At 33.3% G+C, this 16,384-nt stretch overlaps 1 protein-coding gene and 1 long non-coding RNA gene across 5 annotated transcripts in view; one reads left to right on the top strand and one right to left on the bottom strand.

Moving 5' to 3' along the window:
* SLC44A1 (solute carrier family 44 member 1) overlaps positions 1-16,384 on the bottom strand; it is a 184,995-nt gene that overhangs the window by 31,988 nt on the left and 136,623 nt on the right. For both annotated transcript variants that reach the window (XM_031945566.1, XM_031945567.1), the window contains exons 6-9: positions 13,871-14,040; positions 11,649-11,738; positions 10,189-10,328; positions 8,331-8,517 (exon numbers count right to left, since the gene is read on the bottom strand). In XM_031945566.1, coding sequence (XP_031801426.1) covers positions 8,331-8,517; positions 10,189-10,328; positions 11,649-11,738; positions 13,871-14,040 — 587 coding nt within the window. The remainder of the gene's footprint in view (positions 1-8,330; positions 8,518-10,188; positions 10,329-11,648; positions 11,739-13,870; positions 14,041-16,384) is intronic.
* Positions 1-16,384, top strand: part of LOC116420472 — a 29,437-nt gene that overhangs the window by 8,350 nt on the left and 4,703 nt on the right. The window contains exons 1-2 of one of the 3 annotated variants that reach the window (XR_004230803.1): positions 15,125-15,194; positions 15,554-15,667. The exons of 1 other annotated variant lie outside the window; for it this stretch is intronic. This is a non-coding gene — a long non-coding RNA (uncharacterized LOC116420472). Of the gene's footprint in view, positions 1-15,124; positions 15,195-15,553; positions 15,668-16,384 lie in introns of those variants that run through there. One more of the 3 variants, XR_004230804.1, reaches the window with a different exon arrangement.

The following is a 16,384-nucleotide window of genomic DNA, read 5'->3' as shown; positions in this document are numbered from 1 at the left end:
ATATTTTTATGAATTCTTCAGAAAATTTATATGTAGGTTATCTGTTATACCTGTCCTTTCCTCCTTTAAAAGTTTTTTTTTTCCTTGATTTTACATTTTTTTTTGTATTGAAATTCTACTTTTGGTTTTGGGGAGTTGGGGGTTAGAGGAGAGAGGGAAGTAGAAGGATTTATACTGAATAAAAAGAAGGAAACAATGAAGTCACTTGGAGATCTTTGGACTTAGGAAGCAGGTTGGGAATAGAAACTGTGAGAAAAATTTAAGAAAATTTGAAGAAGCACAACATTTATTTTCATTTCATTTATCCTAATAATGAATCCTTTCCCCAGTTTTTATGTTCTAAAGGCACATCAAACATTAACCATTTTGTATATATTTTGTTCTATTATTTATATCACTATTCTGGTTCCATTGTACTATTAAAAATTTGTTTAAGATAAGTTGTCTAACATAAAATTCCACTATCAAGGAAAGTAAGACACAGCTGCTATATTTTAAGTGTTAATCCAGCATCCCTTCAGTTCTATGCATGATGGAACTATCTGGTGCTACTATGGGTATTTCTTATTTTTTCCATTTGCAGCTTTTCCATTCTAAAGACAATGGAAAAATCAGAAATATGAAGGAAGTAGTCACAAAGCAGAGTTCTATCATTGAGGTAGTTTCAGTTTTGGATTGTAAGCTTTCAGAAATATATCTCCATCAGGACCTAATTTTTTTTTTTTTTTTTTGGTCTAGCTCCAATTCTTTCTCATGCTTCCTGGTATTGTCCTTTGGGATCTGCCCTCCCACACATAATAAGGAATGGGGAAGGAAGGAACGGTCATCCTTCAAACTGTTGGTCTTTGAATGACAATCTTTTGTCTTTAAATAATATGGTCAATTTCACAAAATATAAGATCTCTAGATTTAATTCCATGTCTTTTAGGTCAATATGTTATAGTATAGTTTCATTGTGTTGTGTGTGTGTGTGTGTGTGTGTGTGTGTGTGTGTGAGTGTGTGTCTTAGAAAGTATAACAAGATTTTAATAGATTTTTTTTTTGGCAGATAATTTCTATTTTTTTCTAGAATAATTTCTTTGTTTTAGATTTTGGAGATATGAACTTTGTAATTCTCTATGCTAAAGTCCTATGAATCCAGTTCACCTGAGGTATATTGGCTATCCTTGTCTTTTCCTTGGAAACTGCTTCCAATTAGTTTCTCAAATATAACATCTGGGTTTTTTTCCCCCTTTTTTTGATGTCCCCTGATCTGATTAAGCTAGGGCTCAAACTTTTTTTTCTCCCAAGTTTGTTATTCTGTCTTGCATTTCCATTAGTTGCTTTTTAAATTCTATTACATTATAAGCTTCTTTTTTTAATATAATTTTTTTCAATAATATTTTATTTTTCCAAATACATAATACAGCTAGTTTTGAAATTTTATTTTTGTAAAACTTTTGTGTTCCAAATTTTTCTCCCTTTCTTCCTTATCTCTCCCTTCCCCAAGACAGAAAGCAATCAGGTATAGTTAAAGAAAAAAAAAACAAACAAAAAGAAAAATGCTATGCTTCAAAATATATTTATATCTTTTTGGATGTAATTGGTATTTTCCATTGCAAATCTACTGGAATTGCCTTGAATCACTGCATTGTTAAAAAGAGCCAAATCCATCACTGCTGATCATCACATAATATTGCTGTTACTATGTACAATGTTCTCTTGGTTCTACTCACTTCAATGAGCTTATTCTTCAATTTTATATCCATCAATCTTTAGTTGACTAAATTTGGTTTTAGTCACTCTGTTATTTTACATTCCCATGGATTGTTCTTTATTGCTTTCTTTGCTTCTCTGTTTTTTGGGGGAGAGACTAGATTATCGTCTTCCTAGATGATTTATTTTATCTGTTGGTATTTTTACATGTAATTAAAAAGAAAAATCAATAATAGACATGCAAATAGGATTTTTTGGGGAGGAGATTAGATTATAATCTTACTAGATTCATTTTATCTGTCAATATTTTTATATGGAATTAAAAAGGAAAGTTAATGGTAGATATGTAAATAGCTTAATAATAGGGATAATTTGCACATAAGAAACAGCATAAAAAAGAAACATGGGACTAGAAAAGAAGTGGGATGGTTATGTAGTAAAAATTACAGACAAAAGACAAAAAACAAAAATACAAAGACAAAAAAATTAAAGACAACAAACAACCTAAATGTCATATTAGTACTGACAGATTGGGTATATATATTCTATGGAAATTTTATGAAAACCATGGACAAGTAAATAAATATTATATAAGTTGAGAAGGTGAAGAGGAATCATATTGGAAAATTCAAAGAAAGAGAATCCACTTCCTAGCTATGTGATCCTGGGCAAGTCATTTAATCTCAATTGCCTCAGCAAAAAAAAATAAAAGAAAGAAAGAGAATCCAAACTGACACATTTAAATATATTTCTTACAATGCTTCTAGTAATGTTTAACCATATATTTCTGTAGAATTTTCATCCCTTAGTTAAAGTGAAGAATTTGCTGGATCAGATTTTCTTTCTTTCATTATTTGGTAGATAAAATACATTATTCTTCTCTCCAACCCAGATTCCTCTCTTTTTCAACATTTTTTAAAAGGAGTTTTAAGTGAAAGGACATGAAAAATGGAAAACATTTATATGACATTGGTTAAGTTATGAACTGATCCAACTACTCTGGAGAACAATTTGGAATTATGCCCCAAAACTGTAGGTACTCTTTGACCCAGTAATACCACTACTTGTTCTATATCCTAAAGAGATTCTTTTTTAAAAAAGGGAAAAAGGACTTATATGCCCCAAAATATTTATGGCAGCTATTTTGTGGTGGCAAAAAAAATCAGAAAATGGGGAATTGACTGAACAAGCTGTGGTATAGATGATTGTGAAGGAATACTATTGTACTATAAGAAATGATGATCAGGATGCTCTTAGAAAAACCTGAAGTCTTACATAAATTGATGCAAAATGAAGTGAGCAGAACTAGAAGGACATTGTACATAATAGCAATATTGTTTGATGATCAACTGTGAATAACTTAGCAATTTTTTAAAGACAATTCTGAAGTACGCATGATGAAAAATACTGTGGACCCTCAGGGAAAGAACTGATGGAATCTGAGTGCAGGTTGAACATCTCTTTTTACTTTATTTTTCTTGGTGTTTTTATGGAAGGCAGGGGAAGAGGGAAGGTGTGTGTTCCCAACATGACTAATACTGAAATATATTTTGCATGACTACACACATATAAACTCTATCAAATTGCTTGCTTTCTTAATGAGGAGTGAAAGAAAATTTGTAATGCAAACTTAAAAATAATAATGTTAAAAACTGTTTTATATGTAACTGGGAAAATAAAAGATTAATAAAAATTTCACATAACTGCCATAATGGGAAGGTCTCTTTAATCATATTCTGATAAAAAATGAAGCTCAAATGACAGTAGTTGCTAAAGGACATATTTTATTTACTTATTCATTTATTTACAAAGGACACATTACTGTTCCTTATGGCTTCTGGCTCTGGTTCTTTTATTTTGCTCGCTCCTTTGCTATAACTCATTCCATTTTCCTTCTTATTCCTCTTCCTTCCAACTAGACTAGGTGTGTGAACTGTCACCAGCAGAGGCAGAGGCAATGGTGGGCAAATTTGACTAAGACTAGCTTTGACAGTAGTATTACCAATGCCCTCGTCTACTGCTCTTGGAGATTTTAAGCTTCCTTCCAGTGTTCTTATATTGTTGAAAGGCTCTAGCTCAAAAATTTAAGAAAAAAATTATCGTAGTAGATCTATCTTCCTGGGTTACTTTATAACTTCATCATCCCAGTATTCATATTATCAGCCAAATCAAGTAAATCTTTCCAACATTACAACCTTTTACAAAATTTTAATTTTTTCAGAATTGCAACCTTGATTAATTAAGAAAGCAACATTACGTTTTTTTTTCAAATAAAAATTTGGAACCAAAGTTCTGATTTTCATTGATGTAGGAATTCCCAGTTAATAACTCCCCCTTATCAAAAGTTTTGAAGGACCTGATTCAAATTTCACCTTAGATCTTTTATTAATCTTATTAATGTTTATTAATTAAAGTTAATTTTATTAATGTGGACAAATCTCATAAGTTCCTGAGATTCCATTTTCTCCGTGTAAAATAAGAAGGTTAGACTAGATGACTCCTGAAGTTCCTTCCAATTCTAAACTTATGATGAGGTTATGCATCCTAGGACACACATTTTGCCTCCCCAAGAGTCTCCTCTCTTGCTCCTTCTGAAACAGTATTATAATGGAAGAGCAAGGAAACAGACTTTTGAATACTAGAAACTTATGAACTCATAATACTGAAATAAATAACTAACTCTCTAAGATAGCCATCTTTTAGGGACACTGATTTGGGGAAGAAAGGACAGCTTTTCATTGTGAGGATGGAGCTCTGAATTCAAACTTTTCAGCTACTTAGAATCTTTCATAACAGTTTTATAAAATAGAGTTGCCTTTATTAAATTTGTTAAACATCTTTAGAATACTGACATGTAGCTCTATTTTGAAAATAGCAGTCAGATAAAAAGAACTGTGTTATCTCAAATCCATTTATTATTATAACAGAAGAATGTATATTTGGTAACAATGAAAGTGCTAAAAGAACCCAAAGGTCCCACACAATGATAAAGGGATGATTAATATAAAATTCTTAAACCATCCAAATTTAAAATAAAATTGTAAAGTTTCTGAAATATTTACTCATTAGGATGATTAAAGAATTTATAATTATCATCCAAATTTCATTATGTATGAACTAAACTAATTAAAATGAAGAAAATATATAATCCAAATGGGAACATTTACAATGCTGATAAAAGTAATTCAAGGAAATGGTAACATTCCATCAATGTCTGCTATAGAAAAATTTTTTAATAATAAGGTAAATCAACATGGAACACCCATATAGTTGCCACCAAAATGGTTTTAAATATGCAAATGCCCCAAAGATTTTTATAATACATTGTTTCAACTGAAAAACAGCTTCACAGTAGAAACACTAAGGAAATATTATAAAAATGACTGATGAAAATTAAAAGCAATTTTTAAAAAATCAAACAATTGGAGAAGAAACAATATTTGAACAAATCTAAAATGCTTAATGTCTAAAAGAGAACTTAATTTGTATCTCAAATAATTCTCTCTTAATTTTCCCATTTTTATCTGTAATATATATCACCATTTAATCAAGCCTGAAAACATGAGTCATCTTTGATTCTTCTCTGTTAGATTCTTCTTTTCTATCCTTTCTTCTTTAGTAGTCTGCATTACCTATACCCTAGCAGATGTTTACTTAGAGCTTCAAAGTCTTCTGCATCTATCATTTCATGTGAGTCTCTCAACAATTCTTTGAATTAGGTACTATAGGTATTACATGAAAAAAAAATTTAGATTAAATAGCTAACCATTGGTCAGAAAGTTAAGAAATGTTGGAGGTAGAGATTTCCTAATGCCAGCTCTAGCACCCTATCCATTACACCATGCTCTCTTATTTCCTCATATAAAACCATAATGAAGTGCATACACTGAATATTTAAATTCCTATTTGGCTTTCAAGTTTCTCAATAATCAGGCCTAATTCATACTTTTTTTTTTTTTTTTAAATCATTCCAGTTAGAATGTCTTCCTTATTCCTAATTTCTCCCATTTGGAATGCTTTTTTTCATTATCAGTTTGCCTCTTTAAATTCCACACCTTCTTCAAGAACAAGCTTTAGTCTCATCTCCTTCACAGAATTCTGATCAATAAAGAACTCTTCTTTTTCTGAACATAGTATGTAATCAATAAATACTTGCTGAATTGATTAGAAAAATATCCAGTGAAAACTGCTTGGCCAATAAGATGACAGACTCATAAGACTTAAAGGTGAAGGAGACTTTGGAGATCATCAAATCTAAGCTCATTTTAAAGATCATCTCATGAAAAATGAATGAATTATTTATATATTTGTTAATATTTCATGTTATCTTTAGACTTACTGTGCAAAATGAAAATTTGAAAATATTTTAAGGTGCTAACTTGATTCTGAGATGAATTACAAACTTGTAAGGAAAAAAAAAACCCTCAAAGTTTATTAGCTATTCACTATAGTGATTAAAATTAAGCCAATACACCAAAAAGATCTGATTGAGAAAAATCCTAGGGTTACTATACTATCATGTCATCAAATTCTAGTAAAGTCAAACCTCAAAGAAATCCTAACTGTAATATATATATATTTTTAATACTTTATTCTTAGCCATATTACAGCGGCATAAGTTTTAAATATCTTTTAAAATTACTATATTTGGAGGATCACATAGAAATGCTACTCAATCTGGTCATCTTTTTTTGGCTATAAATAGGAACAAGGGCAATAGGTACAAAAGATTAAAAGACTTCAATGAGCCTTAGAAACACAAAGGTATTGGAAGAAAAGGACTAACCTCCTGTGTTGCCTGCCCTGAGTCCAGGTTCTGCTGGGATTGTATACAGGATGGAAGAAGAATATGAAGCCAAGGGTTTATGGAACAAACAAAAAAATCAGGGACAAGAATATCTGAACAAATAGCCCAAAAGGGGCAGATGACGCAGAAAAATACTTAACTAACCTTAACTACAGTAGGCTGAAGAACCAAATAGCTATAAAAATACCAATGCTTTAAAGAATCAACTTAAATTAGAGAAATGGACAACTCAGGTACTATTGACATTTGGGCTTTTTGACTGATTTTAGAATTTGGGATTTTATATCCCTAGTTATAAAAACTAATTTTCTTATTTATACCCATCCTTTGGATCCTATTGCCTGTGTTCCTAGCATTCTTTAACCTAAAGGTGGCCTAAAAATTGATATGCATCAGCTTGAAAGCAACATGGGGATAAACTGAGGTGACTGAAGGAAATTTTATTTCTATTTCTTTTTGTTAAAGTCTGAAAGTATGAAAAAAGTGCTTTAGGGCAGACAGCCTTTTCAGTACACCTTATAGTATACTACCCTCTTTTTGTAAGAGAATGAATGAAAAGAATTGGTGTGATTTAGACCACTGAATTTAAGCACAGAAGACCTAGTTCTATTGGCAAGTCATTTATATCCCTGATCTCATCTTATTTTAAAATGTTTTAAAATGAGGGGGTTGGATTAAATAATCTTGCTGTAAAACACTTTATCCTATGACATGCAAAAGACAACCAAATCAAAATAATCTTTATATTGATCTATGATGGACCACCTACTTCTTCCCACAGAATGATGATTTGTAGTTGCATTCATGTCTTCTAATATGAGGCCAAATGGTTCAAAAGAAAAATCATTTGTCTTGTAGTCAGTAGTCCTGAGTTGAAGTCTAATTTTTGAAACCCACTAATTATATGACTTGGAGCTAGTCATACAACTTCTCTAAATCTGCTTTCTCCCCTCTAACCAGAGGTAAAGATACTTGAACTGCCCACTTCCCTGGATTGTTGTTAAGAAAGCACTTTGTTAACTTCAAAAGCACCACAGAAAATTATTAATAGTCAAGAGACAGGTAATTTTTTTTTACTACACAGTTACTAGATTGAGCTCAAAACTTAAGAGTTAGCAAGTTTGCTACTGGAAACCATTATGAAATTTCTTCCATATCACAATCCTTCTTCATAAGAAATCTTTAAATTGGAATAGATATATTCTTTAAGTATTTCAAAGAATGATTAAGAAGACCTTCTTTTCACCATAATAAAACAACTATTCTCCACACCCATCTCTCTGCCAAGTTAAAATATGTTAATATCCGTGTACAGAAGAAAGCCTCAAAATGGGTAATGAACTGAAGCAAAGCAAATGCACCAAGTTTATCACTCAAATAATTTTTTCCCTCCTTCTACTCTGTTCGGTCCCAGCTTTTGAGTTGTAGGTCTGGATTAGAGTGGGTCTTAAGATCCTAGTCTAATCTGGCAGGATGCCTTTGAAATCTGGACTTTTTTCAGGTTAGTTGGGCAACAGACTGGAAGATTTCTGGATCCATCTTGGACTGAAACAAGTTTCAAGATCAACACAATGATGACTACTAAGGACCAAAATGGACAATCACTTCTTACCTGATCTGTATTTACAACCCTAGGATTTATTTTTAAAAGCTGTTATCATGGCAATTTGAGGCTCTATCATAGTTCTGGAAGATCTGGGGATTTTGTTAAACCTCAGCCAGCAGCTGCTTGAATGTTCACTGACTGTTCCATATATTTTTAATTTCTTAAAATCAATACAACTAATCAAAATTACCATTTAAAACATACAATAACATGTTTTCTCACCTAGAGTGCCAAGAAAAAGCAGAGTCATGATCCAGTATATCCAAAATAGGAGAAGGGCAAGAAAAGTCCAAAATGGTTGGAAGACAAGAAGTGGCAAGTGAATGAAGACTTTGCCAGCCACATGAAACAAGGCAATGGTGAGGGCAACACGCTTGCGCATTACTAACATGATCAAGAACAAGATCACCTGGGAAAAGAGAGACATATTTTCCAGTCATCATTTCAGGTGGTGAAAAAAATCAATCCAAGATTGATATCAAATCTTAACTTAAATAGATTAAAATAATCATTAGAAAATGCCAGTTTTTCTATCATTCAACAGTGTTGTCCAAACTCATGAAGTAAGTAAAGCAGCATTCTCATATAATTCTAGATTCAGATCTTAGCTATAAGCAACTTAAAATCCAAAGCATTAAATAATAAGTTTATCCAGTACTATCCAATCAGCCTCAATTAATCCCTGAATCAAGGCTGAAGGCACTATACCAGGTGCTATGATATAGACCACACACACACACACACACACACACACACACACACGGTTTTTAAAAGAGGAAAAATAATAACCTAATAGAAGAAAATCATTTTAAGGAGGCAACATTATGTTATGAAAAGAACACTGGGTTTGAAACTGGAGGCCCTATCTTAATTTCTAGTTCTGCAACTTGTCTATGCCAGAAATCTTTGATCCTTATTTATAAAATGGGAATACTACTACTTATACTACCTTCCTCAGAGGCTTATTGTAAGGATATTTGAAAAGCCCTTGTTAAACCTTAGTTTAATGGATGTATAAAAATCAACTGTATTCCCTTCTTTAAGAGGCCACCTAATCATTTCATCCTAGCTGTTTTCCAGCATCAAAGATAACCAGCACAGCATAGATATCTTTGCCCCATGTTATAGCTGCTATCCAACCTCCAAATTCAAAGGAAAATCTGTCGTTGAGTGGAAGTCCTGTAGTCATACAGATTCTTGAGTGTCACTATGACAGACATTTTTTGGTCAATCCTGTTTTCAGAATCTTGCAAAGAATACAACTCATCTTCCATGATACTTCACCATACGTGTAGTATGGAAAAATCTAATGGAGGATTTCTTTACTTATTATAATGTCAGTGAATTTAAGGAATAAATAGGGGAATAATACTCAGAATTCATTGTGATTCAACCATTTACTGTCCATTAGGTATGAGGTACTATTCTAAGAGGTAGGGTCTAAGTAACCATTTCAAAAGACTGTGGAGTATTAACTGTTACCGATTATCCTTTATAGTGGAGAAGTGGGAGTATGGGAAAGAGAAAGAGAAATAAATATAGTCAGTTTAATCATATGCCTTCATTAAAACAAATGAGTAGGCAACCTCAAATTAAAAAAAATTTGTATTACCACAGGAAAAGTTTATACTGAAAAACTTGATGTCTAAGAAATATGAAAATGTAATGAATATGCAGAGGCCTTTTTTTCCTTAAAAAATTACAACTTTTTGTGATAAGGCCAACTAAAATGAATGTTTCCAATATTTTCTGATTTCTAATGATTAATTTTTAGTGGCAAATGACAACAGGGCAAATAAGAACTCATGAAATGAAAATCCTTCATTCTTGCAAAAACAGGAAGAGTAGTGCAAAATTACTGAGTTTGGCTCAACAACCAAGGAACAATTATGAAAATTTGGGATAGGGAAAGGAGATTTTTCTATGTTTATCCTATTATATAAGTAGTCTACAATGATCAAGACAAGAAAGCAAAAACTGTAAAAAGTTTTTCCTATCATGCACCTATTCTAAATGAAAAAAACAAATCAAAGAAAATAACCAAACCCCAATACACACCCCAACAAGAGCAAACACTCACTGTGAACACTGTAGCTGAAATGGCATAGATGAGGAGGGCTCGGAGATTGTCTTCAGCTATTTGAAGTTGTTCTGGAATAATAGTTTCTTTGGGTGATTTTCTTTGCTTAGCATACAGCCACCACAGCACACCTGTACCACCTGAGAGCAAAAAAAAAGATTTATTTTGCAATGCTAGACACAAGAGAACATATCAATTAAAAATTTAAGTTAGCTAGATCCTGAACACACAGGAACATTACAGTAATATGGCACCCAATGGTACTCTGGCAGCACCATTCAAAGGGAAAAGTGGCAAAGGACACATGCTGCTGCAGCACTTAACTAGCATGATGGGAGCTCTTCTCACCTTATCCTCTCCCACATCAGACATATGATTCCAGAGTGCAACAGACTAGCCTTCCCCATCTCTACTAATGAATATCTTTGAAGTTAAGGGAGATTCAGGGAAAAGAATAGAGACAGCTTCTATATCACTGGCAAGGATGAAGAGGGACCACAAAGAGGCTCTGGGCATGTGTAGGTCAAGGGAGATAAAGAGACTGGATTATGGAAACCAAGTGAAAGTTGAAGAATCAGCTGAGGGATAGGGTGAGAAAAGAAGAAAAGCCATTCAAAAATTAGATGAGGGAATGAAAGGAAAAGAACAGTCCAGGAATAAGGCAACAGGAGAAAAAATAAAGTGAGAGGAGAAAAAATAAAGTGAGAGGAGAAAAAATTGAAGAATGAGTTATTAAGTCATATTCTCTCTCTCTCTCTCTCTCTCTCTCTCTCTCTCTCTCTCTCTCTCTCTCTCTCTCTCTCCCCTCCTCTCCCTCTCTCTCCCCTCTTTCTGTCTTTCTCTCACTCTCGCTCTCTCCCTCCTTCTCTGTCTTTCTTACACACACACACACACACGCACACATGAGTGCGTGTGCACGCGCATATAGTTGCCAATGAAAGAGAGAGTTGCAACATCTCAGGAGGGGCTGCTTCAGGCATTGAGAAGTGCAAAAATGAAAGGGAAGAAAGAGCCAACTCACCTGGCAAGGGAAGTATGCTGGAAAAATAAAATGAAAGAAAAGACAAAAGGGAAGAAGGAATGGTATCATATTATATCTGGCAGGAGAAAGTGTCCAAATTGCTTGCTTTTCCTTACAGCATCTCCTTTTGATGTTTCTTTTTCCTCTTATTTCAAATAACAATGAACCTCCCATTTTATCAGGATTAGTGATCTATAATTCTTTTTAGGAGTGACAGAACTATATTTGGGAAGGTCTCTCTAGAAATTCTTGAATTTCAAGTTTATCTTCTAGATGTTACACAGTTTGTAATAGATACCTCGCAATATAAATGAGTCCATAAAGCTCAAAAGAAGTTAGTTCATTAAGAATGTTACATATTTTAGCAATGATAGAAAATTAAGCGTAAATATTAACAGTCAAGCCAAATTTCTCAACAACAAAGAAATTAATAGCTTACCAAGTGAACCCAGTATAATCAGAATTGTTAAGATCCATACGAGTACTCTGGATATGTACCTAATTATCACCATCAAAATCATGGATAGAACTGCAAGGAAGATAAAGAGCAATCATTATAAGGGAGATAAAGGGCAACTATTACAATAAATTACAATAACATCTAAGAGAAATATTTGGCATAAGTACATTTTAATCAATAACAGCTGAGGAAGGGGAGTTCTCTCTCTCTTTCTCCCTCCCCCCCCCCCCCCCCCCCCCCCCCCCCCCCCCCCCCCCCCCCCCCCCCTCAGAGAAAAAAACTGATTCTTTGAAGTGATTAATGTATAACCTCTGCTCAGATAAGAAGGAAAAAACCTTTACTGTGTTATCATTTTGGATTAGCTACTTCTGCCATTTGAAAAACAGTAACAACTAAAACAAAAGAACATACTGTGCATTTGTAAACAAGAGACAAAAATCCATGCAGATGTACATGGTGACTTAATGAGCACATAATGACTAGTGTGGGTTTGCCACAAGGAAGGAAGCAGGTCATCTCTCTCAAAAGGCAGCAGGGTAGAACTCACATGCACACACACATGCCAACAAACAAATATGGAAAATATGACATATTATGTTTTTGATAAGACATTTCATTTGTCTAGTTAAATTCAATTAGGTAGCATATGCATTCAGACTAAGATTAAATGGTTTAGTGAAGTCTCTACTTGGGGACAGAAAGGAATATACTACATTATCTTTATTCATTCCTACTATTTTAAAATTTATAATTAATAGGAAAAGCTTCATATTCACGATGGGGCGGCACTAGAAAACAATGGCTCATAAATGCAAGATCCTATCCCCTTATCCCCTGACTCTCAACTGGTGTCACTTTCAGAGTAAGGTCAGGCATTTTAGTGTGAAAGTTTTTCATTTTAACAAAGTCCAGGGGAGTTATTAAGCAAACTCTATTGCCTGTGACACAGTATGGAGGTCAGTGTGCCAAAAGGAAAAAAAAAGGGGAAATCATGATTATGGATAGCGGTATTTTAGAAACACATTTTAAATATATATATATTCTATATTCACACACATATGTGTAACATATATATATGTTACATATGCCTATATATATGTTACACATATGTGTGCATAGTTAGAAAATTAAGCTATTCTAATATAAAAGTGGCTACCAGTGACAATGTAAGCATTTCTATAAGATTAAACTGTACAATATAACAACTACTGATTTTCTAGCCTGTGAAATTTTCTTTTTATACAGTGTTTAAATCTACATGGAACTTGATGCAAAATAGTATAGCAATAATTAATTATTATTGAACTAGAGCAGGAGTCTAGTTTTCTCTGGGCCATCTGCAAACCGAAATAAATATTTTGAATTATCATAGGCTTCAATTTTGCAATAAGAGGACAGGAACCACTACAGATGGAAACCTTAAATAACACAGAAGATTTTTCACATAGAGTATTATTTCAATTGGGTCAGTGTGACCTAAGCAAAAATACTCCATAATTGCAAGAAAAATTTGGATAGATTTTCTCTCAACTGAACTGTAACTGAAGCCAACAGCTGTAATATACTATGCATTGGTATACCCAATGTGATACAGTAGTGTGATAAAGAACAACTTGTCTCCTATGATAATTTATAGGTCCCAACTAAGATATTACTAGTCTGAAAAGTCTGATATTAAATATGGTTAAATATAATTGTACTTTAATTTAAAATTTTTTATTTTAGAAATAAAGTGGGAACACTTTCTCATCTTTCATGTCCAGGAAACTCAATAGTCAATGAAGAAAGCTTTCCTAAATTCATCAGTGATACTTTGATATAATACAAGAAAAAGAAATACTTCTGAAGGCACCATCAACAAAACTCATCTTACTATCAGACACATTTAACTGTCTCCTATTTTTTTTTTAAAAGATAGGTTTTCTGGGAGCAAATTGAAAACATAGTATTGTGAAGGCATTGCCTATATATAACAAAGGGGCACCATTAGTCAAAGGCTGGTTACTATCTCCACAAAAATAAAGGTAGGGTGGGAATTTCAGAGTGCAAGTAAATATACTCTGAAGCAATCCTTGTCACTCTGAGTAATTATGCATTTCCTGAAGATTTATCACCAATTTTTATTCATAACTCTGGCTAAAGAATAGAACAGTCTCTTACTGCAGTTCTATGTAATAGCTAAGAATGAGAAAAACAATTACCTAGTGATAACAAGCAAAGTCCCAATATAATTTCTTTGCTGGTCATTACTCCACTAATCAGCCTGTGTAAGACACTATTGTCACTGACAAAGGTGATCAGGGCCTCTGCAAACTTGGCATAGCAGGAAATGTTCACAGGAGCACAGCGATGGAAGAATGGAATAGGTGCACTGGTGACACAAGAAAAAAAAAATCAGAAAAAAAATTACTCCTACTTAATATAAATGCCACATCAAACACACAAATGAGAGGTGAATAGATGCAATACACTCCACCCTCTTCACACCAAAGACAGAAGCCAAAAGTGCAGGAGTTAATGCACAGAGGCTCTGGGATGAGGATGGCTGTAATGGGGAATGATGCAGTTTTTACTACAACTCTTACAGAGAGGGTGGAGTGTATATTCCCACAGATAATATTACCCTCCCCCTTCTGAAAATGAACAAACAAACAAATAACAACAACAAAAAAAGCCCAACACACACACACACAAAATCAAAACAAAAGTAAAACCAAAGACTTATACTCCTAAGATTAGATATTTGTCAATCAAGTGGCAGATGATTAAGTCTCAAAACTATATCTTTCAGTGAATTTAGAATTAACTTCTAGCCTATTCGAGTGATTAAAAAAAAAATCAGTTTTGCCTGGAATGTGCCACACCATTAGCAATTTTTTTTTCTGAAAAGATCAGTTTGGTGAAACCCCTTTAACACACTGATGTTGGTGTGGCTCAGCCAATATGCTTTTCAGTTTAAGTTAACTATGCTATCATTGGCCTAATACTATTTCTGGCTGTTCTGTATGGAAGGCACAATTTAAGCCCTGGAATATCTGAATTTTGTAACATCAAACTACGTATGCAAGCTATGAAAGAGTTCTGTTGTATTTGAGGTATACTCCAAGACAAAAGCACACAGTTAATCATAGTGAAGTACTGTAAAGAAGATAGCAGTGATCACACCATCTGGTACTTTAATTTTATATTACTAGAGAGCCTATTTTTACACTTGTGCATCACACAAAGTCAAATATGTATTAATTGTGTGCTTAATAAATGCTTATTGAGGGACCTGAGCTTTTATTTTAAAGAGAGAAAATTTGTTTGTGACTAAATTATTAATTTCTAAGTTCACATCCTTTGAAGACAAAGCAGCATGGATATGAAGTCAAAAAGATTTGGATTTAAATCTTACCTCATACACTTGAAAGTGTGACCCTAGACAAATAACTAATTTCTCTGAATCTGTTTCCTCAGGGGCAAAATGAGGATAATAATATAGATACTGCCTGCAGCACAAGATTGTTTTGAGGACCAAATGAGGTAAAACACACAGTGTTCTCTACTCCTTAGAGAGATATATGAGTGACAGTTATCATCATCAACATTATCATTAGGATTATAGAGCTAGGAATCATGTTCCTATGGTTCATTAGAACCTCAGCATGTACTTGACCAGCAATATAACACTATTCCTGCTTTAAGTTCCTTATCTGAAAAAAAAAAAAACAGAATTACTTTTCACTAGTAATTAAAAAATACTAAAGGAACTCATTCCATCCAAGGGATCTCGAGTATAGAGGGTATTTATTTTGCCTTTGTTAGTATTTAAGTACAAGAAAGAAAGCATACTATTAAGACCAAGCTATCCATGTGATCACAAGTAATTTTATGCTTTATAGACAATTTGCTATCAAGAGAGAAATAAAACTTTCCACCTTTGAATGCTGTTGCTCTACCTCAGAAAAACTGCCCACTAGTCTGAGCTGCAAAAGTCTTTTGATTTTTATTTACTGGTAAGCAAAATATCTTCATGGTCTGAAATATAACTTAGAAAGTATTGCGTGTGATATGAAATAATAAAACAATGCTGATTTTTCAGCTGACTAATTTGACTTAGTTTACTTCTTGAAGGTAAATGTCAAAATTTGAAATTTTCAGGAAGCTAGAATCCTCAGGCTTCTTGGAGGAGAATGAAGCAGGGATGAAAATTTTCATTTTCCAATCATATACTCTAACAAAGTTATCAGGTCATACAATTTTTGTTAACTTACCTCAGGCTAACTTTTCTAAATAAGAAAACAGGGCATCTTCTTAGAAGTAATCAGAAGTTGTCAATGAGGAACATATCTTGTTGCCTTATTTAGATCTTTTAAAGGGCTGATAATATTCACCCTGTGATCACTTTCTGTTCCCACCTCAGCCCCCGTCTCTCTCCTCTCTCTCTCCCGTCCTAATATAAAATTTCTTATTCTTCATGGCTCCTGCCACCAGAATTATTTAAGAAAAATATTGAAAGATTCTGGCACTTTTCTTTTAATTGTGCCTTTTAACTTGTAATCAGAAAAACTTGGGCTCAAGTTTTGACTGACATTTATCAGCCACGTGATCACACATAGATCACAAATTTCTCTATTCCTGTATCTATATCTGTAAAATGGGGATAATAGTACCTCAACTAACTATATCAATTATGTTGTCATGAGGCTTGAAAATGAAATAAGGTAAAGTAT

The sequence above is a fragment of the Sarcophilus harrisii genome, chromosome 1 (assembly GCF_902635505.1).
Source record: "Sarcophilus harrisii chromosome 1, mSarHar1.11, whole genome shotgun sequence".
NCBI classification, from domain to species: Eukaryota; Metazoa; Chordata; class Mammalia; order Dasyuromorphia; family Dasyuridae; genus Sarcophilus; species Sarcophilus harrisii.
This window is presented reverse-complemented; position numbering and strand designations above follow the sequence as displayed.